This window comes from Dermacentor variabilis, chromosome 3 (genome assembly GCF_050947875.1).
Source record: "Dermacentor variabilis isolate Ectoservices chromosome 3, ASM5094787v1, whole genome shotgun sequence".
NCBI lineage: Eukaryota > Metazoa > Arthropoda > Arachnida > Ixodida > Ixodidae > Dermacentor > Dermacentor variabilis.
The window spans coordinates 227,850,851-227,874,576 of record NC_134570.1 but is presented as its reverse complement, the minus strand read 5'-3'; the positions used below and the strand labels follow the sequence as shown (position 1 = coordinate 227,874,576).

Below are 23,726 nucleotides of genomic sequence, written 5' to 3'. Positions count from 1 at the left end.
ATTACGTAAGAAAACTGGGTCTGAAAAAACTAGTGAAGCTAAGCAGTTCTGTAGGTAACTAGCGACACAGACCATGCTACGTCCCTTTCTCTGACACTATAGCACGAAAAGGAATTTCTTGCTTATGGGTCTTCGCCGAGAAAAACAGCTCTAAGGTGAAGGATTTTGCTTTCTTGACATTAGAGACAACCCTGTCAAATTATATTTTGACAGGAGGGCAATCGCACGTTGCTTAACTGCCGAAGGCTTGAGTTTTACTTGCTGTAAATTCATTTCTATGGCTGAAATCGCTTTTTCTGAAAACATGTCATCTGGCATAATTACCAAATAACCTTCCTTGTCCGATATTACTGGTTTAAATTTATGCTCCACAAGGTAATTAACTAACGGTCGGACAGGGTCAGACGTCTTAAAATGAGAATTTGATTGTTTAATGCTAGCAATGCAATGTGAAATACAGCGCGAGCGCCCTTCTTCCGGGACGAACCTGGTTATGCAACGTGGTATGCTTAAAACGTCAACGGGTTTTATGTTAGGCTTAAAACAGTGCTTAGGACCTAAAGCAAGGGTTTTTCTATGGGTATCACTCACGATGGCGTCTCCAAGAACCAGCACGTTATTTGACGGTAAATTATTAGAAAGGTGTTGCCTCTTACTTTGTTGAAGCTCCTGAAGTTTCATCCTCCATAGGAAGTCCGCGTGTTGCACGGCTAAACTATCCCAATCGGCGTAGGGGCGGTTCCAATGGCGACCGTCTCCCAGGGCCGCGCAACGGACCTTTAGACACTCCTGATAGAACCTAAATTGGTGCCATGAATCATAGCAGTAATAGCAAAAAAAAAAGCGTAGTGGCTATTTCGTACATTCATTTAGTGTCGCACTGGCTTAAAAAAAATTGCAAGTAGATATGATGGTAATGTAGCTTTCACTGCTCCCAATAAGCTAGGTAAGATATGTCCTGCCATAGAGAGGAAAAAGGAGCAGGTGAAAGGCAAAAAAGGGCAGATATTTGTCCAGTGAAGCACAATAAGAACAACAGTTTTACTAACTCCCGTATAGGTGTGGTTTATGAAATTGCCCTTAGCTGAGCCAGTTCTACGTAGGGCAAATGGGACGGTACATCAATCAGAGGCCAATGGAACATAAAAGGCCGTCAACGGGGCATCGCCTTCTAATCTTTCCCTAAATTGCCAAGATTATAACTGCACGCCACAGTTATATGAATGCGCGATATTGTACAGGCATAAGATTGAAGATACGCGTCTTATGGTATAGGCATGGCATATCTATAATGGTGGAAGTGCGTGCGTGAGTCAGCCTTCGATTACTTTGCATAAGGAAGAGAACAAGTGCCTTAACAGTTATCTCTCACGTAGACCGGCACATGTGCCCGACTGACGCGTGGTGATACCATTCCTGAGCTTGCGCAAATGAGTTTTGTGTCTCCTTTCTTTTTTCGTCTCACTGCTCCCTTCAGTTGATAGCAGGCGTTCGTGTTGTCCACTTCTCAACTCTTGTGTCCTGTCTGCACGCCTCACCTCTTTATTGCATAATGATTCCTTACCAACTAGCTCAGCTTTCTGTCGTTCTATATATACAAGGGTCACCCAAATCTTGAACTCGACCAACCTTTCACTACAAGAGAAGTTGACAGATTATTAAGCAATTCAACACGCAACACTGCTTCAGCCAAGGATCAAATCAATAACAGGATCCTTCGAAACCTCGATATACCTACCCTTGACTCGTTCCTTCAATATCTGAACACATGTTGGGAAGAAGGACGATCGAGTTCTGCTGGAGCAGAAACATGCCGAAGTAAGTAAGATCGCCATGCATAACAAGCCATTAACCATAGAGAATATTTGCCCCATATCCGTCATTTGGTGCGCGAGAAACTTTATGAACATATTGTCGCAGCACTGCGCGACTGAGGCAGAGAAAGAAGAAGTGGGGTGGGCGCGCGTGATCTCGGGGTACTCTGCGCCGGCTGGGCCTGGCCTGTAGCTTCCATCTCGGACCTCGTTTCACCCTCTAAATAAACATCATTCGTAACAATATCATATTCAATCATATCACCCCGTACCTCGAAGACAACGAATACATCACAAACACAATGTTCGGCTTCCGGTCATATCTTTCTACGCAAGATGCCCTGCTACAAGTTAAAGTGGTGATTGATCAACTAGACACACGCAGCAAGCGATCTATCCTTGCCCTTGATATAAAGGAGGCTTTCGACAATGTGTCCCATGACATCGTCTTTCCGCGTCTTAATCCCTACAACTGCTGTTAAGAACACACACAGCCACATTCACGATTTCCTCACGAACATGACTGCAACAGAATAAGTAGCAAATCCTCGTTCGGAAAACTTCATATTGTTATCTCCGTCATATCATCAAAGCTCCGTCATGTCGTCAAAGCTTTTCAACTTGGCGATCAGCTCACTGCCTAAGCCATTGAAGCGGATAAACGGCACCAAACACGCGTTTTATACAGATGACCTGAGAATTTCGACCACTGACGGGTCTACTGAAACCGAAGAAGATGCGCTGCAAGAAGCGGTACGCATCATTGAGCATTGCCTCGAAGCATGCGGGCTATCCTAAGCCAAGAGAAATCGTAGTTTTGGTATTTTGGAAGTGCTCGGATGTGCCTGGATCCTGAAGTTACGGTGGGAGGCATCAATATCCACAAGGTCTCTACAGTATGCATACTCAGCCTCCTTTTCAGAAAGATGGAGCCTGAGGGGCGGAGTGTGAGAAAGTACAGCGCGCTGTCCATTAAGTCACGCCTCTTGTCAGGTGAGTAGCACGCAAATATCACGAACTCAAAGAAGATGCGTGCGTAAGGATGACATAATCACAAACACCATGACCTACGGGACTCCCTACGTGGAGATGAAGAATGACCAGCGCAACAAGGTGGATGTCCTCATGTGCAAAGTGTACAAAATTCCTATCGAACTTTCACACACCACATCCACAACGAATTTCCTCAACATGGGAGTTAACAACTGGGAAAGTCTAATTAAAGCACAAAAAGCGAACCAACTAAAAAAAGGCGCAGTTTCGCCCGAAAGGCGAAGTATCGATTGCGATGGCGAATTAGTAGACAGCTATGCCAAGTAAGAAAAGCAGCTTTATCGGTCGTATAAACTTGGAAACATTCGCTTATAACTCAATTACTAAGCGTGGTGTCAGTACCCACAAGCAAACATGCACACATCACACTCGGTGAGTGCGTAAACTCGTTGTCAAAACGCTGGTGTGAGCAAGTGCGGAAACAGCAGCAAGCGAAGTGACCTTCGTGTGGACCATCGTGTCAATGCAAGAGCGGCGAGAACACAGTGCGCTAAGAGGCATGAGTCGTCTGCAGATGCCTTTCAAAACAGGACGCGCGTGATCGTGGAAAGTCCGCACTTGTTGGCGGAGTCCAAGCCGCCATGCACCCCCTCCCTGCGCTGTGTTTCCACTTTCCTTCATATGCGGCTCGCGACATTCAGCCGTGATCGCCAGCTCCCCTTGCGCCCTGTCGCCAAATGCGCACTTGCTGCCGGTAGCTGTCGGAGCACAACGACGCCCCCTACCTTCCTCCCATCTCACCACGGTCTTTCGCGCGACAGTAGACTGCTCGTTTGCGCTCCGCCTTCTTCCTTCGCGGTCGCCAGATTGAGTCGGGATCATCGGCTTCCCTCGCGTGCTTTCACTCGCACATACAGCATACGACGCGCGGCGACAGTGTAATCGCCGTTGCACTTTATACGGAGCATCACGGGAATGGTGACGTCAAGCATGCGCCTGTAGTGTCCATATATTTGTTATCGCAATAAAAGACTCAAGCCTACTCAAGTTAGACGAGCACTTCTGAAGATGTTGGGCTGTACAGTCGAAAAAGAATCGCACCTGCCCCAGAATATTTCCTAGAAATTCATAATAAATAGCAGGCGTTCTTACGAAGGTCTCAACTTCTTTTTTCATATTGCCTTTGGCAGATAGCACAATTCTGATGCTTGAAAGGAATTACTCGATGAGGCAGCCATTAGTTCTACGAGAAAGGAAATTCATTATTTCAATGGTTAACATAATTACGGCAATTAACTTTTTAATTAATTTCTTTGCAGCACATGTGTAAATCTGCAAATTAGAGTCAGTGAGTTCGCAAGGCCACTCTGGAGTACACCAGTTGCGAGATATTAACTTTGAAAGTGTCCGACGAAATGCATTCGCGTACCAGTTAGTTTAACGAAGCGCTTATGCATTGAAGCAGAAGAGTAATCGGTAAACCAGTGTGTTTCGTCGGACACCTTTAAAGCTCAGAGGAATCACTCCTGCTCTCTAAGTATATCGTAAGAAGCCAACAAACACTGACACCAAGGACAACATAGGCGAAATTACTTGTGCTTGATAAATGAAATAAAGAAACGAAAAATTAATGGAAATGAAAGTGGATGAAGAAACAACTTGCCGCAGGTGGGGAACGATACCACAACCTTCGCATTTCGCGTGCGATGCTCTACCGATTGAGCTACCGCGGCGCCGTTTCCCAATCCACTTTCTTGGGTATTTATGTTTCCTAGTAGAACATTGGGAGTGTTAGCCAGCGCCACCACCACGCGAAATGCGAAGGTTATGATATGAGTAATAAAAATCGGGCCCCTCGGTTAACCCCTTTCCGTCTCATTTACTACATTACGAGGGTCTGGAATCCGGTAACATTGATGCATTCAGGAAGCATGTGGGGGTTTACTGACCTTTTCCTGCCTTCACCCAAAAAGATTACTTTCTCTTGACTCCTGCGGCAGAAAGGATGTTCCACATCTGACGCCAAGGTCTGTGAGTGGTGGCGCTGGCTAACACTCCTAACGTTTTACTAGAAAACATAAATACCCAAGAAAGTGGATGGGGAAACGGCGCCGCGGTAGCTGTATTGGTAGAACATCACACGCGAAATGCGAAGCTTGCGGGATCGTTCCCCTCCTGCGGCAAGTTGTTTTTGATCACCTTCGTTTCCATTCATTTATCGTTTATTTCATTTATTAAGCACAAGTAATTTCCCCTATGTTTTCATTGGTGTCAGTGTTTGTTGGCTCCTTATGATATTACTAATAAAAATCGAGCCACTTGGTTAACCCCCTTTCTTCTTGTTTATTACATTACGAGGGTCTCGAATCCGGCAACATTGACGCCTTCAGGTAGCATGTGTGGGTTTATTGACCGGTTGCCTTCACCCAAAACGATCACGTTCGCGTGACGTCTGCTGCAGAAAGGATGTTCCACATCCGCCGCCAAGGTCTGTGAGTGGTGGCACTGGCTAACACTTCCAATGCTCTACTAGGGAACATCAATACCTAGGAAAGTGGATGGAGAAACGGCACCGTAGTAGCTCAATCGGTAGAGCATCGCACGCGAAATGCGAAGGTTGTGGGATCGTTCCGCCCCCCTCCCCCCCCTGCGGCAAGTTGTTTTTTCAACCACTTTCATTTTCATTAATTTATCGTTTCTTTATCTCATTTATTAAGCACAAGTAATTTCCCCTATGTTGTCCTTGGTGTCAGTGTTTGTTGGCTTCTTATGACTAATAGAAATCGGGCCCCGCGGTTAACCCCCTTTTTTCTCTGCTCTGTAGGTAGTGACTCGTGTAGAAGTTCGTATGTTCTGCGGGTTAGCTTGTAACGCTCCGTGATGTCTTGGTGCGAGACTAGAGCCTGCATGCGCTCGTGTTTGGATTCCTCGGCGTCGGCTGGGTGGGCGAAGTCTCAAGCCACATGGTTGGAGAGTTCATTGCCTGGAATGTTGTGATGAGCTGGTGCCCAGATGATCATGACTAATCTCGCTGGAAGCTTTTGATTGATAATTTTGTGCCTATCGGCATTAATTCTCCCACTAGCGAAGCTGCGACACGCCTATTGAGAGTCGGTCACTAGGACTTCAACCTCAGTTTGGGAGAGCGCGAGGGCTATGGCCGCTTCCTCGGCTTGGAGGGGATTGTTTCGGGTGAATGAAATGCTGCTCCGGCGTTCTGTGTTGACGATTACGGTGGCTATTATGGCTGCACGTCTGGGGCAAGACCCCGCATACCTGTTAGCTGTAGAAGGTTGAGTCCGGTATTACTTGTGTATGGCCCGGGCCCGGGTCTCCCTTCGCTGTGCGTGGTGCACTAAGTGATTGTTGCGAGGTAGGCGAGGTACGGTGACGTTGCTCCGGATTGCATGGGGTAAACTCAGCCTGAGGTGGCGGATGGCTTAGCGGGCCAGACAGCCCCAGGCGTAAAATAATGGACTTGCCCGCTTCTGTAAACACCAATATTTTCGCTCGCTGGATAAATGCGCCTCAATCAGCTCCTCAGCCGTGTTCTGCACTCCTAGTCGTAGTAGGCGTTCTGCAGATGTTCTGATCGGCAGGCCCATCATCTGCTCATATGCCTTTCTGATCATTTCGTTGATATTCTTGAATTACGTCGCTCTGAGTAGTGCGTATGGAATAGCATAAATTATTCGAGACACCACGAAGACTTCGACAAGCCGAAGCGTATCCACCTCCCCATAACTCCTTGTCTTGGTTGTCACTCGCGGATCATGTGGTAACTTAGCCTCTTAATTTCATAAGCTCGTTGATTATTATTCTGTTGGTGTGATCCGAATGGAAAACCATTCCCAGTATCCTTACGATCTGAGATGGAACGATGGTGTGTCCCTCCAGTTGCATGTTGATAGTGGGCGAGTCAGATGCGTGCTTCTTTCGCGGTGAGACCAGGAGTAGCTCCGAATTTTGGGGGCCGCAGCTGAGGCCGCATGACTTAGTATAGTCGCTTACCATGTCCGCCATTTCTTGCAAGCAGCTCTCCATTGCCGCGATTGACCCTGTGGACGATCAGATGATAATGTCATCCGCGTATAGATTATGCCGGATCCCCGAAATGTTATGGAGAAGCAGCGGGAAGCCTATTAGGGCGACATTAAAGAGGAGTGGGGAAACACTGTGCCCTGTGGTGTGCCGCGCCCACCCAGTAGGAAGGGGGTTGTGGCTTGGTCGATTACATTTAGGATAGCTTTTCTGCTTTTCTATCTAAGCGGGACTTTCTGATATTGAAATACGTCCTGACCCCACAGCCCAGAGTGTTTGGCAGCTGTAAGATTGTTGTATGCTTGACGTTACTGAACGCCCCTTTAAGATCTGAGGTGAGGATAGCGGTGGAGGAATTGCGTGCCGCTGGTAAAATCACCTCCTCTTTCAGCTGAAGTAGGATGTCTTATGCTGAGAGGTATGAACAGAATGCTATCATCGTTGTTGGAAGTTTCCCCGAATCTCCAGGAATGTTTGTTCCCGGTGTAATGAAGCAGACGAGCCTCATATTTCCCAGAGCGGCTCGGAGACAACGACGACGACCGGTGCTGTGTTTAGCAAGAGAGCTCGGGCGGCTCGCTGCTGCTAGGCTGCTGTTTATCTGCTGCTCCTCGCCTTTAATTAAACATCCTTACACCGGTTGAGAACGATGTGTTCTAGGAGCTTTCCTACACGCGAAGTAAGGGACATCGGTGGTAGGTTCTCAGTGGCTGGTCGCTTGCCTGGCTTCGGTGTGAGACAAACCTCCGTAATTTTCCTGCTCTCGGGAATGTTTACTTCCTACCATACTTTGTTCAGATGAGCGGTAAGCTATAGTAGCGAGGCGTTGTCAAGATTTAGAAGCACCTTAGTGGTGATTTGGTTCATTCCTGGGATGTCTGGCGTGTCAAGCTCATTATTGCCACTGGTGCTTCATGTAGATGAATATCCTCATCTGGGAGCTCGTTAGGTCTGCTGGCAGATGCTCTGATGGCTGCGTAGGCAAGTACTGGGCTTTGAGAGTCGAAAGGGTCCGCCTCTTTTCCTGCAAAGTGGTGGATTACCCGGGTCATGTTGTGGTCTGAGTCTGTTTTGCTGCTGGCGGGGTTGAGGACAAAAGAAGCATATAGAGTGCTAAAAAGCGGGCACGTCCTGCGCTCCCAGGGCTTAGTGTAGGGGCGAGAACTAGGAGACCGATCCCTGATTAATAAGGATATTGCTGGTAACATACAGGAATTCTGTAGCATTAGCGAGAGGGTGGCAGGTCTTGTTGTGAAACTTAATAAAAGGTACAAATTGAAGGTCGTACAGGTCTACGCCCCTACATCTAGCCATGATGATCAGGAAGTCGAAAGCTTCTATGAATACGTGGAATCGGTGATGGGTAAAGTCAAAGCAAAATACACTGTACTGATAGGCGACTTCAATGCCAGGGTAGGCAATGTTGCGTTTGGAGGCGATCCCACCGCTCGCAACCAGTTTCTTGCGTACTCCAGGGTAGCGTACCGTACTGCTGCGAGAAGTAGCGGCGCCTGCCTATCGAAGCTCGACCGACATTACTTATTGGGTAGCGTGGCGTTGTCGGCGGGCTGCAGGCATCCGGTAGACCATGGCGACCGAGCAAGGGCGAGACGATTTGCTAGTGCGAAACTTGCACGGTTTATTCAAAGGTAGTTGAAAGAAAATAAGAAAAGCATGAAGTATATAAATGTACATTTCGGAGCCCCTTAAATAGGCTCTCTACAAGTGTGGGCGGGATCTTGCTTCCGTCGATGTCACGTGACAGGCACAGAGAGAGGGCTCCTCCTCCTGCATTACCGAGCACGGGAAGAAGTCAGCCCTCTTTTCGACGAATCCTGGTAGAAGGCCCTTTGTGCGCAACCTGACTGACGTCGGCCCTCGCAGGAGAAGTCAGCCCTCTCTTTCGACGAATCCTGGGAGAAGGCCCTTTGTGCGCAAGCTGACAGACGTTGGTCCTCGCAGGAGAAGTCAGCCCTCTTTTCGACGAGTCCTGGGAGAATGCCCTTTGTGCGCAAGCTGACTGACGTCGGCCCTCGCAGGAGAAGTCAGCCTCATTTCGACGAAGCCTGGTAGAAGGTCGGGTGAACGACCTGTCGCCCGTGGTGTCCGGCCATAGTAGAAGGTAGGGGGAACGACCTGTCGCCCGTGGTGTCCGGCCATAGTAGAAGGTAGGGGGAACGACCTGTCGCCCGTGGTGTCCGACGCCAACCCTTACAGCAAGAAGCAGGCTGGAGACAAGTCAGTGAGGGAATATGGCATAGGCTCTAGGAATAGCAGGGGAGAGTTATTAGTGGAGTTTGCAGAACAGAATAATATGCGGATAATGAATACCTTCTTCCGCAAGCGGATTAGCTGAAAGTGGACCTGGAGGATTCCGAATGGCGAGACTAGAAATGAAATATACCTTATACTCTGCGCCAACCCTGGCATCATACAAGATGTGGACGTGCTCGGCAAGGTGCGCTGCAGTGACCATAGGATGGTAGGAACTCTAATTAGCCTAGACTTGAGGAGGGAACGGAAGAAACTCGTACATAAGAAGCCGATCAATGAGTTAGCGGTAAGAGGAAAAATAGAGGAGTTCCGGATCAAGCTACAGAACAGCTATTCGGCTTTAACTCAGGACAAGGGCCTAAGTGTTGAAGCAATGAACGACAGTCTTATGGGCATCATTAAGGAGTGTGCAATAGAATAAAACCAACCCTTATATATGGCTTTCGTTGATTACGATAAAGCGTTTGGTTCAGTCGAAACCGCAGCAGTCATGGAGGCATTACAGAATGAGGGTGTAGACGTGGCATATGTACAAATACTGAAAAATATCTCTAGCGGCTCCACAGCCACCGTAGTCATCCATAAAGAAAGCAACAAAATCGCAATAAAGAAAATCGCTGGCAGGGAGATGCGATCTCTCCAATGCTATTCACAGCGTGTTTACAGGAGGTATTCAGAGACCTGGATTGGGAAGAATTTAAGATAAGAATTAATGGAGAATACTTTAGTAACTTGCGATTCGCTGATGATATTGCCTTGCTTAGTAACTCAGGGGACCAACTGCAATGCATGCTCACTGACCTGGAGAGGCAAAGCAGAAGGGTGGGTCTAAAAATTAATATCCAGGAAACTAATGTTTAACAGTCTCGGAAGATAGGTAGCGATACACTGGAAGTGGTAAGGGAATACATCTACTTAGGGCAGGTAGTGACGGCGGATCCGGACCAAGAGACGGATATAATCAGAAGAATAAGAATGGGCTGGGGTGCGTTTGGCAGGCATTCTTAGATCATGAACAGCAGGTTGCCATTTTCCCCCAAGAGAAAAGTGTGTAACAGCTGTGTCTTACCAGTACTCAGCTACCGGGCAGAAACCTGGTGGCTGACGAAAGGAGTTCTACTTAAATTTAGGACGACGCAACGAGCTATGGAAAGAATAATGATGGGTGTAACGTTAAGGGATAAGAAAAGAGCAGATTGGGTGAGAGAACAAACGCGAGGTAAGGACATCTTAGTTGAAATCAAGAAAAAGAAATGGGGGCACGGGCATGACATGTAATGAGGAGGGAAGATAACCGATGGTCATTAAGGGTTACGGATTGGATTGCAAGAGAAGGGACGGGTAGCAGGGTTCGGCAGAACGTTAGGTGGGCGGATGACATTAAGAAGTTTGCAAGGACAACATGGGCGCAGTTAGTACATGACCGTGGTAGTGGGAGAAGTTTGGGAGCGGCCTTTGCCCTGCAGTGGGCGTAACCTTGCTGATGATGGGGATGATGGGTTGATTAGGTACCTCAATAACTTGCATATCTTGGAACTACTCACTTTTCCTCTCAAGCTGTCGCAGAGGGATATCCCATTTTCTCGGCATAGTGTGGTGGCGTATTGCACAGCCTCTAGTGTGAGTAGGGCGATTCGCTTCTATAGCTTGCGATTTAATCTTTGCCGTTTCCAAGGCTTCAGTAGGCTACGCCGGGCTTCCCACATGTGCAGCAAGTGGGCATCGATGCACGGAGTGGTGGTGGATGTTTCGAGCATTTGGTATGCGCCTTCACATCCTGGTGAAGCTGAGTGATGCAGTCCTTAATTGACTGATGCTGTTAGCTGTGTTGATTTATAGCTCTCTCTGCTCTTATCTCCCGGAACTTCGTCCAATGCATCAGGCCAACAACGCCTTCCTGGCTTTGTATTCGAGCCTACGGAGAGTGGTGGATAGCAGCGCGTGGTCGCTGCCTTGATACACCTCCTGATTGGTCGAGCAAGCTTGGAGGATGTTTCTAGTGAGAGCTGGGTCGGGGTTCGTGTGTCTTGGAACAGTTCTGCCGAGGCTCGCGTGATTCTTTGGATCGGTAACAAGTGTAATGTCCACGTCCTCAATAAACATTGTCAAACAGATTCCCCTTGGGGTCGGTGTGTGCATAACCCTAGAGGGGTGGGTTGCATTGAAGTAGCCTACTACTAGACGCAGGCGGTTGCCTGCTTCGTGCATAGTTTGCTCCACGATCCCTTGGATTACCGTTTACTGGCTTTTAGGCCGGCAGTAGAGGGTTAGAAAGAATGTGGGACCCTTCTTTGTTGCCAGGGGATAGTTTCGGGCAGAATAGCAAGCAGTTTGGATTGTTGGAGATGGTGCTGAATGGCAACTAGCTTTTTACTGACCAGGGTGTGAAGGCTGTCATCCACATAAGCGCATACGTGACGAATCCGGGTAAGCAGATGTGCGTGTTCGTTTCTTGCAGCTCGATGATTTCAGGTGTTCTTGATGTAGAGATGTATTGTATCAGTGACCGGGCTTGTTCTTGTAGCCCCGGCAATTCCACTTCAACACTGTGGTTTCGCATGGGGAGCCCCCGCGCTTACTGCATTCATGTTGAGGAGGAGCCATCTTGATTATTAAGGGGGTGATGCTTGCATCAGGTGGGGTTCTCTTGAGTCTAGAAAGTCAGATAAATCTGGTAGCGTCTGGTGAGTTTTCTTCGGGCACCGGTGTTGCCGAGATTCTAGGCTTTGCGTTTCTCTAGTCTCGTGATGTTCTCCGCCATCTGAGTATTAGAGTGTTGTTGAGTTGCGAATGGTTGTGCCGCTCACTGTTGTATAGCTGCGAGTTGCTGTTGAATAGTAGCTTGTAGGGATGTTTGAGTGCTCTGAGTGGCCTTTGCTGCTATCTCCTCTGCGTTCTGGGGAGTAGCATATTGGACGGGCATAACGCCCTATGGTGTAGTGGGCTGCGCGGTTGTTCGTTGCGGCGTCGGATTTAAAGTGGCTGTGTGCGCTGGCTGCTCTTCCCGTTTAAGATTCTTGGGAGTGGGGTTGAAGTGTTCTGTGAGGGGGTAGCGCTATCTCTTCCTAGCAATTCATCTTTAAGTGCTCCAGACTCTACGAGTATGTTAGTGATTTCTGCTTTCAGTGTTTTGTTCTTTTCATTCAGGCGCTTAATGCGTGCGTGTGCTTGTGCCAGCTCTATATCACTAGAAGGGGGACAAGGTTTTGGAGAGACATCCTGTGCCCAACTGACCTGCTGCGTGACCTGCGCTCCTTTGCATCCCCTACGGCCACTTGCGGATAGGCCACAGCTCGAGGTCCATGTCGCCGTTTTGTCGCTTGTCCTTGTCGCACTTTTGTCCCTGTGTCCAATCCTGCGCTAGTCACTTGAGCATGGCATACCACAACTAGCCCGGTCTCACACCCTGCTCGAGGTCCTGCCACGGGATGACGTTCGTCATCGCAATGACGTCCTGCGCCTGGAACAGGAACGCGGCCGGGAACTGCTCCTTTCCGGGACAGCCCCGCGTCGTTTCGGGGATCGCCACTTGCGAGACGCTGTGCGCTCGCCACGTGGTGTAGCAGAAGAGGTGCTTGTACTCAGGGCCTGCTGCGTTTTTCGGCAGTTGACGTGTGGCAGGAATTTGTTCGGGTAGGATTTGCCTGCCATCGGGGTGATTCTCACTGCTCAAAAAGCACCGAAGGTTTTTCTCGTGCTGCACCATTGTTAGCGAAGTGCCGCGCTATTGCACTTGGGGGTCGGGGAAACCGCAGGCAGACGTCCTCTCTGTGACTTGTCTCATTGCAGGTTAGGCAATGGGGACGGTCCTCTTTTATAGGTAGCAGCAAAGAAGGCCGGAAAGTTCGATGTATTATGGTACTGTTCTTCCTGGGAATGTGATCACCATGGTTCTTGTGTTTCCCAGTCTTCTACATGTCAGCGTCTCGTATCCGGCAGATTCAATGCGTTTAAGTACCATTTCGGGTCTGGTGTCGTAATCTATGTTGTACATCACCCCTTTATGCGAGTTATCGGGGTATATTCCTTATGATCCAATATCATAATTTGTTGGACCATTTTTTTCTTTCACCACCTTGCTAAGGGCTCAGGCCGTAGCTTCTGAGGAAGTGCTCAGAACAAGGATTTTTCGGTCTTCATCTTTGCGTACTTTGAATCCGGCAGAGCCGATTTCTCGCTTTGCCTCATTGGTGATGGCGTCCGCTAACATCCCTGAGCTCACCTTGTTCAGCTGCATGCCGTTCTAAGGACGAATCGCCAGCTTGTAATCGTCCGAATGCAGTGGGGCGGGGGGGGGGGGGGAGAGTTGTCGAGATTGTGCATCGCTAGTCGACTTTGCCGGAGAAGGGTCATCGGTGGCGTTCGGGATAGTTGGCACGTATTGGAGCGTGGCTGCAGCCGATGACGGCAGGCATGGTTAGTAACATTAATCCAAGACTCATTGCCTTCATCGTTATCCTCAGGGGCTAGAAGAAGTCCTTGCGATTGGCGAATTTCCATGTCCTCGTCCTCCAAGGCCCCGACGAACGATTGCTGGTTGTCGGCGGCGGCGGCGTTGAGCAGCACGTTCGCCATCTGCAGCGGTGCGGCGGCCGAGGTCTTTGCTAGGCCTCGCCACTAGCGTAGTGGGTTTAGTGGGGCGGCCCACTTCGAAACTAGATGTAACAGTAAAATGTAAAATGCAGAACACGGACAGAAGAATTAAACAGACTTTAGAGTGCGTTAGTGACAAAGAGAGCATACGATACAAGGATGCTGTTAAATACCGAGGAGTAGCCACATATGTACCTAATGAAATTAAGAGTTTAACGAAATCTCGTCTGGTCGGGAAGTAACCGCATAATAGGAATAAAATACAGAACGCTGACCGAAATGGGGTTGTGAAAATTTTTTTCATCTTTTGGCTTCCACAGGGAAGCCTTGTTCAGTGAGCTGAGAGGCAAAAAACCTTCAGCTTAAATCCGCGTCTATAATCGCTTCAGGCATCTTGCGTTTGGCGGGAGATTGCCATAGTTTCTATTAAGTGTGTGTGCGGCTGTTTGAATAGTCGGGGATTCTAGATACCGTCGCTTTGTCCAGTTCTTTTCTTGGGTGATTACTGAAGCATGGCTCCAGTTGAAATCGCGCTGCTTGGCTTCTGTGTATTCAGCCGAATGCCCTGGAAGGTACTTTATTCTTTTTCACATCGCTCATGTGCTCCTTTAGGCGCCGCTCAAAATTGCCACTTTCACCAATATAGACATAATTGCAGTCGGCGCACGGTATATTATATACAATGCCAGGGAACCTTTCCTTTCTTAGTTTGTCTTTCACATTGACAAGCTCGTTTTGTAACTTGCGGCTGGGAACATGGGCGACTTGCACGTTATATTTACGCAGGACACGTGCCAAAGCTTCGCTGATGCCGGCAACGTACGGGATGGCGGCGCAGCGTTGGCCGGAGGCATCACGTGGTTTCCTAGGGCGCAAGGCTCTTTTTTCCGAAGAAACAATAAAGCTTTTCGGGTAGCTGCACGCGCCAAACCCCACCCTTTCCAGCCATTGAGGACGAAGTAGTACAACAACATCCAGAAAACTAGTGGAAGGCACTGCTGATGTTATGGAACTCTGAGGACCAGCTCCGGCGGGTCGACAGGACCCCTGCGTCAGCCACAAGCCATAGCCATCTAGAATAAGGAGGCCACCCACCACTGGGCGAAGAAAACGCGCCCCTGGTTAGAAAATGAAGCTTTGGGCCGCACCGCGTCGAATGTGCACAATGCCCTCTGGAGCTGCCGGGTCGACGCCGCATCAGCCTCCTGACAGCTGTGTTTATCCATGACACTCCGCAAGCGCTTAACGTTCTACCAACGTGCAAGTACAGAGGGAAGCTAGTTAGAATGGAAGAGAGGAGGGGGGGAGAGGAGGCAGAGAATGAGTAGAACCGACGCAGTCGTTAAACAAGTGAATAACAGCTTTGCCACTCAGAAACGCTCGCGCACTTTGACTTAGGGACACGTTAAAGAACAACGCGGTGCCAAAATTAATCTGGAGTGCGCCACTACGGCCTGCCTCATGATCTGATTGTGGTTTTGGCACGTACAGCCCTCTAATCCAATTCTAGTTTAATGCTTCAGCCACGATGCGATGTGCCATGTGAGGCACAGACAATGCTCAACCCTCTCAGAGGTTATAAAATATGGCGCACAACAATGTCTTATGCAAACACCTCTCTCTTTGTGTTTTGTGTACTACGCAGACAAACAGCAGTGGTGCACGCAAAGTAACGCTTAACATCAACTCACCACTATTGTGTTGGACAAAACATTGAAGAAATAAAACATTCGCCAACAACATCAGCGCTAATTATCGTCAATAAAAGCAAAGAGCACAGAAAAAAAGCTTCGCTAGCATCGATTCGCACAGTGCTTGGGATCTGAATACTTTTTCGCTGTGATTTCCATTGCCCAAAATTTGAACAGGCACTGATTCGCATCGGCCGCTACGCAGCTTCCAGATTCAGGCGCATGCAGACTAGGCTGCGCTACTGCTCCGTCGCATTGCAGCGGCCATACGCACGCCACGCTCGGGAGATTGTATGCGGAGCAGCAGTGCCACCATACCTTCGCACCACAAGGCCTGTGCGAAGCTCATGAAGCAGAACTCTGGTGCGTGTGCGATTCCTCTGCCAATGTGGTGCACACATAAAAAAACTAAATAACTCAAAATAGACACTTCATGAAAGCCCCGCAGGAGCATCATTCCCGCTCGCACCCAAACCCTTCTAAGCATGATTATCTCGGTCAGGCCTCTCGTCAACAATGCCGACGAATTGTCTGGCTAGAAGATCGTCGTAAGATCGTCGTTTCATTTCCAGATGCCGTAATGGTTGTTGGGAGTCTTTGATATAACGCGGATATACCATTTGTTCTATGTAACTTGTGCCAAACGTTTTTTTTCACATATGCATGTACCACGTAGCTGGATACAACCAAGGTAATGTTTGCCGTCGCTTGGAGCAAGTCAGAATACATTTTGTATTTTATTTCATTACAAAATTAGTTATTATTATTCATAACTTCTCAAATATTAAATTCATAGCACAAGTGTATTTCAGAAAAATGCAGACGATCCAGAAGAATTCTCGGTTCAGCTTGCTGTTGCTCAATACGTGCTACATACAAGTTTTTTACAAGCTTCAAAGAAATCCCTACAAAAAAAAAACAATAAAGTGGGCGGCGTGTCTTGTCGTGTGGCACTATTTCGTGTTTTGTGGAAGTGGTCAGGATTTTGTACATTTATTATGTATTAAATTTTAAATGTTATATTGACCATGCGTGTAGGACTATGTGTTTGCTTGTTAATTATATACAAGCGTATTTTTTCGACGAATCATTCGTAATTTCCAGCATTGTCGGTATTTGCAGTTTCCACGTTCGTTGTCTTCTGGTTTTTTGTGCAAAGAATACAAAGTTGAAACGTCATTTGGTTCAACCAACAATACATGTGCGCACGTAGAAACGAACATGCTTGACACATACTTGGCCATCATCTTTTCACAGAAAGAGCTGAACCTCACTCCTGCGGATAAACAAGGCGGCGATCTCGTTTTCGTAAGTATTGACCTAACCTTTAAGGTTATTCGTAGCAATTTAAGTTATGTAAAATTTTAGCGATGAGTCTTGTGGCACTTCTAAAAACACTCTATTAACAGCAAGTGTAACTAACGCAGAAAATTGTGCTAACGCAGACTGAGTCACTTTTGTGGGAAACGAACATGCTATCATGTAAGCGCACCGTAATCAGACCACAGTGATGATAAAATTGCGAGAAAGCGTGCCCATTTAAACATACAATCATAGAATTGGCCTTCAGGTCGGCGTAGTACCATAGGCGGACCCCGAATACAAATATCGTGTTTCATACTGATGTAATATGCCTCCATTAACTATCGTGCCAGTGAATCTTTGCTTCTGCCCTGCATACGGATATTAGAACAACTTCGCACACACATGCGGAAACCAGTGCCCAGGAAAATTTGCAGGGATGTTATTTTTTCACAGAAAGATTATGTTCCCTTGCCCTGTCATTCGCGCAGTGGCCTGTCTGGTTGCCACATGTCTTACCATGTACCGTACTGTATACATTCAGTAAGCGGAATTTTGTACACCACGCTAACCTAACCGGCCACATATAGCTAAATATATATTTTAACGCGATAGCGTTAAGGAGCTCGTGTCGCAGAAAATCCGGTGTCGTCGGCGTCGGTGGCGTTGGCCGTGAGTGAAATATCCCGGAAGACAATTCATAAACAAAAACAACTTGCAAGACGGGCTGGGCGGGAGTCGAACCAGGTTCTGCGGAGTGTGAGACGGAGACGCTACCACACAGCCATGAGTTTCATGGTTCAAATTGCGACAAAAGCGCCTCTAGTGAATGTGGTATTGCCTTAGAAACGTGCCGGAGAAAGTTATACTGCGGTTTATACCGCTAATTATGAGCATGTAAATTACAGAAGTCGCGGTTAAACGAGTAGTGAAGTACGTTTCCGCGAATTTCTTCTGCGCTTGGCGCACACGCACAGCCATCTTGCGGCAAATACAGAAGAACCCCTCCTCGTAATGTACGGCGCTGCCCCGACAGGTGGCGCGCCACTCGCCCGCTTCTCCCCTTCGTCTCGTCAAGAGCATCCCGAGCGAATGAGTGGGCGGTGCGAACGGGGTGCGATAACGCTATCGCGTTCCACTCTTGAAGGCGAAGCTTAAGCCTCCTCCAATTTTTTTCCACAAAGGGACAACTTCTGTGCTGAAGTGCGTGGGTACAAGCTACCCAGCTTCTATGGTGTATAGCTTCCCTGCTACAACATGAACTGCATTAAGGGCCACACAACACATACGTAATTAAAGGTGCCAAATATACGGGGAAGCTTCAAAATACGCTCTGTAGCACTGCAAAGTATAACCTATATTGTATGTGTACAATAAATGTTCAAAACAAACAATGCATCAATGTCCTATTCGCCTTCAAGTTTATTATCAAGTTCAAGTTTACTAAAGTTTATTATGAGCATATGTACAACAGGAATCTACTTGCACACCCGCAGTGAAGGTGGCTGTTCGAGGTGTGCTGGCTGCCTCAGTGTAAGAAAAACAAATTGGGTGAATGTCGACACCAGTGCCACTGCTTCTTGCCTCTGACCTGCACGTGCCTCCGCGGCATCTTTGTGCACAAGTGTGCTGGCGTAGCGAGGCGTAGGAGTCATCCCAGAGAAAGGGTATCGTTTACATGGAGAATTGGCTGTTCACATTGCCTGTCGCTTTCCCTCAAATGTTTCCTTGGCGACTAGGGTGACACTCCCGCAGTCAAGGTGGCTGTTCGAGGTGTGCTGGCTGCCTAAACGAAAGAAAAACAAAAATTAGATGAATGTTGATACCAGTGCTACTGCTTCGTGCCTCTTACCTGCATTTGCCTCCACGGCCTCTTGGCTTGCGGAGTCTGTATGAGGGAGCTGCTGTGGCTAGGCGTAGGCATTGTATAAGCAAAAAGAAAAGGCCACCCCCCCCCAAACGGGCAATTATGGAAATAAATGCAGTTGTTATGTCTGCTTCTTGCTGTGGCTAGGCGTAGGCATTGTATAAGCAAAAAGAAAAGGCCATCCCCCCCCCCAAACGGGCAATTATGGAAATAAATGCAGTTGTTATGTCTGCTTCTTGCACTCTTCTTGCCTAAAAGTTTTCAAACATAGTGTCCAGTACACACCAGCACTTTGACCGCTTCTGCTTTTTACCTGCAGGTGTTGCTGCGAGATCCTTAGTATGGCTGCGTGCAGCATTGTAACACTTGGTGGAGGCATTTGAAGTGGTAGCCAAAAATATAAGGAATCAACCTTGTCTGCATGAATGCTTTCAATTTCTAAATGCAGTAGTAACTATCACTATTAGTGCAAGGCCCCCCACATCTATGCTGCAAGTGCTATAGCTCGAAATTGAATTTTTCCTTTAGTGTTTCACAAGGCGTCTGATATGTCCACATTAGATGTCATGTGTTTGTTTTTATTTATCCCAGTGTGGAGAGAGCATAATTAAATTGTTTATTATTTTTGCGTGTCTTGTTTTTGGTTTATTTCTGAATTTATCAAGCAGCAGTCTCATGATGCTAAAGTGACTTATGTAATGGCAATCAGCTTTTGTTTTGCAAAAAAACAACGCATTTCCTGACCCATTGTTTGACATCCCCTCACTCGCATAATTTTGCAGAGTATTCTATCGATATTGACTTGCTTGACCTCCACTAAAGAGTGCTGCATTTTCAAATACGACTCTTTCCTTAAAATCAGTCGACACTTCTCATAATTTCTGTACCTTGGGCTTCTGATACTCTGCATTCACCATTTTTGCTTGTTTCTGACTAGAAATGTCTTTAATTTAGAGCTTAAATTTTACCTTTGGAACACACGGAAGGGCTTGCCATTGCATATCTGCATAAAAGGAAAACATGTTTCATTAAACATTTTCAAAATACAATTGAAGTTTGATGAATGCAGCTTGCAGTGTGATATGACTGAATGAGCCATAAAAGTAACTCATCTCACTTTGTAAATTAAAGCACATATTAGTGTGATGTACAAGATACGTTACAATAACGTGGTGGGTTCTCTTGCTTATACAGCAAAATAATTGGCGCGCGAGAAAAAAATTATCTTTGCATACCCCTTGTACACACTAATTTAAGGAGAATGAGCTGGAGCTGTCCACATGATCTACTTATTTTACCTGCGAGTATGGTCAACAAGAATGTGTCCCAGCTGCTTAGTGGTACTCGGGATTATGTCAGTATTGCATATGTGCCTGTTGTCTAAAATAATTGAATTTTGAAAATGCTCGCAGGGATCCGATGTGCATATCTTCAGTTTATGGATACATGTAAAAGACTCAGCATCAAGTGCAAGTGAACGTTCCCGCAGGCCCGGAGTCAATCATGCAAATAGATTCGCTGCACAAATTTGTGACCAGAAAAGATATTCCACATGAAATGGCATGCAAGGAAGTGTTGAAAATATTGCACCGTTAATAAAACGCCTACGCTATTACTATGTGGGTTGATGCACTCGTTATGCAAAACGGAGGTGAGGCGTGCAGACAGGACACAAGAGTAGAGTATTTACAAGCAAACAACACGAGCGCCGCCCACTTCTCTACTCTTGTGTCCTGTCTGCACGCCTCACCCCTGTTTTGCATAACGAATCCGTACCAACTAGCTCAGCTTTCTGTCGTTCTAAGTCTCGATGCACTCGATTTCGTCCGCATTAGGCACTCGCCTCTTGATTGCTTCGTGGCACAGAAATACCCGGCATCAGGCTGCCTTTCTGCTGTGGCCTTTGTAGAAGCATGATTGTTCAAAGTGCAACAATTAAACAGATTCTTTGAGTTGCTTGTGGCTTCGCCAGTACAATTCCGGTGCGCTGGTCCGCCTGTCCAGCAATTTCCTACTGAAGGGAAACCTGCAAATAAAAACACCGCTCCGCATGCAGAAAAATTCTCTACTGTGACGCTTCTCAAACGATTGTGATGCACCACAAGAGCTGCCTACTGGCGTGATATTCTCAACAAGGAGATACATTCGTTTACTTACATGTGAAGGTATATGCCAGAGCACTTCGGGGCTACGGTGGCACATAAGGCACGAGTGTGCCATAGCGTCCGATGTCGACGCGCGATCCCATGTCGAACCTAAACTGTACGAAACTACTACGTATCCAAAAAACAGATCCGAAACCGAAATTCGCGCCATCCTTTATTGCATGAATGCCTACATCGTGATTTACATAAGTCACGGACTTAGCGATCGCTTTCTGTAAACTTAATATTAACGCACCACCTTCATAAAGCCATCAGGTATGCGTTTTTAGATGACAAAGCATAAGGTGACCGGTACTTGTTTCCAGCTCTTTCAATAGTAATTGCGCTGGCCACATTGACCCGTAGCAACAGGGCGGCGCCATAGAGGTTCCCACTTTTCCGGCCCAGCTTTTATTCTAGAGTTCTTTTACTAACTCTATGTTTTTTGCACTATGGGGCTTTTGCATTGCCCACGCGGCGCTGCAAAAACGGAGCTAAAAAGCGCCCTCTGTCCTGAACTGGGTAGTACCAAGCTCGGTCATCTGCTTCGGAAAGCCCGTTTACAATATGGACCTGCCACTTTCGGTTCTGTTTTACCACGGCTTGCAGCGAATATCGGGCGCCGAAGATTTTTTCAGGGGCGGCACACTGCGCAAAGGCAATAAATTATGCAACGCCGAATACGTGTACGCCGTTCAAGAAATAAGTGGCGAAGTTTTAGCGTGGTGTCAATCGCAAGTGAAGCGAGTCGCGTACGAAGTTGAACTTCAGTTAAGGTTAGCACGCTGCTAGATTTATCACGTACCAACGCGAGGAAATGCTTGCTATAAATGAATTCACAGCAGCGATAAGCAGACATCATGTGCACGGAAAAGCTCGAGCGCACGATCGTACGCGCCGCGACGGCAGCGGTTTTTCGACATGCCTCGAACCAGCGGGCCTCCTGCAATCTTTGTTGACTGCATGCCGCTAGACAAGTAGTTATGCCTGCACTGTAGTAGCGGCCATCTGTCCCTTTAGCAACTGATAAATAACTGATGCAATTCATATGAGCTCGCAGTAACGTACGTGCGAATCGCACTGCAGCGCGAGCTCGGGCGCTGCTCGCTTGATGTAGCTTTTAATAACAGCGCTCGAACATCGATGTGCTGCAATCAATACTACCTTGCTGCGCTGCTCGTAGTGGGGTAGTGAAATGTCACCGAATCAGCCCGACCATTTGTGCTCATTTGCACAGACCTGGTCACTTCACCACTTCGCACCAGTCGAATTGTTACTTGTCGCTGTGGACGGGTCTCGAATCGTGAATCAGCAGCCATGCATGCTGCTATGTCGGTCTGCCGTCGGGACAGTAGGTGCAAAAGACCGAATTTTAGAACGTAGATAATTAAGCAAGCTTCAAGACATGCGAAACAGTCAGCATGGCGCGAAGTTTCGCTTACCCAGCGCGGCGAACTGCAGCTATCCAGCGCGCCCGAAGCTCGATCCGCTTCGTGAGGCCTTGAAGGAATACGGTAGAATCTGATGGCATTCAGGCCTTCATGGCAGCCTACGGCGCAGAAGTAACGACGGTGACGCTTTTTCGAGGCTGAGCTAGGTCTCTCCGGATCGGCGTCGGCGATTTCTTCTGCTTCCAGCATTACGTCTCACAGAGAGTCTGTTTTCGTTAAACTATAGGCTGCGGCGAGCTCGCAGCGTGGTCGGCGTGGTCTGTGAGAAGTGACGAGCTCTTTGGCACTCGCAACAGTGTAGAAAAAAGCGTGAATCGACGCAAAACTCGAGCTAGAAACATGCTTCGCCACGGCCAGGGCTCAATACTACCCAAGCTGGTACTACCCAGATAACGTTTCGCGCGCCGCCACCAGGCGCCGCTACTATACCCCAAACTCCAGCGCAAGACGCCCATAGCGGCTTAGCTTATTGCTACTTGTCCTTCAGTTTTCGAAGGAAGGTTTCAGCTACTGCTATCGTGACAGCGTGAGGATGACCGGCAGAACGTAGCCGCGCAAGCTTATGAGTAAAACTTTCCTGCATCCTGCGGAAACAAGACCTTACGAACGCTGCCTCAAGACAGATGGGGCCTGCTTATGGGGCAACTCCGGTGATTTCACTAGATCAGCGGATGTCAATGAAATCCGCTTGGAGCGTTACACTATAAGCTTCCGTCATTTTTTTTTCAATAACACCAGGCTCGAAAGTTGCGCAATTTTTGTAGAACGGAATTCCATTATTTGCCTCCGACCACCTCCTCAGCTGCTGGCCACATAGTGTTATTATTTAAATGTTCGAAAACGGAGAGCATGGCGTAAATTTGAGCAACCAACGATCATGCGTGATGAACATTGTTTGGCGTGAGAATTTGCTGCCGCGAGAAGTTACGTTCAGCGTGGACGGGCAAGTGGGAAGTGCTGCTGCGTTGATGGCTGGGCGCACCTGGCCAGCCGTGCACAAGGCCGACCGCCTTCAGCCGAGGTTGGGCGAGTAGCACGATCGCCGAGTCCATGCGTCTGCAACCAACGCACGTGACCTGAAGCATTGGGATCAAGAAAACTGCATTCATAGTTTAGTTGTGACCATGCGGATGTGAAATCAATGATTGTTTATTTTATACCGTGCGCAAACAAAAAGCGAAAAGCAACAACATGGTGCGCCATCAATGTCGGTACATTTCCTGTCTCGGAGGCTGTCGGCTGCACTCACTGAGGCTTGCCTAAATAACATGCGACTACATGCTACCTACATGGGTGTATTTGTACGTATTGTAATTCTGACTGATTTCTTAACTTCCGCCATGCGACCTTTAAATATTATCCCAACCGCGAAAAAAGTGGAGGCCTTTGATACAGCAGCGTAAATAACCGCCTCGTTCAGCTGCCAAGAGTGCCAGTACTGGCATCAACGCTTTCCGGAGGAAGCTACGCATTCTCTAGAGAAGTGATCATCTGCGCACAATGGTGTCTACTTTACACAACACACGAATTGTGCGCATGAAAAGGGCACGAAGAAT

The 23,726-nt window shown here is 47.7% G+C and overlaps 1 protein-coding gene across 1 annotated transcript in view; it reads left to right on the top strand.

Moving 5' to 3' along the window:
* The window catches only part of LOC142574432 (uncharacterized), a 243,301-nt gene that overhangs the window by 212,336 nt on the left and 7,239 nt on the right, over nt 1-23,726 (top strand). Inside the window, exon 6 of the mRNA XM_075683515.1 lies at nt 16,664-16,714. Within this exon, the coding sequence (XP_075539630.1) occupies nt 16,664-16,714 (51 nt within the window). The remainder of the gene's footprint in view (nt 1-16,663; nt 16,715-23,726) is intronic.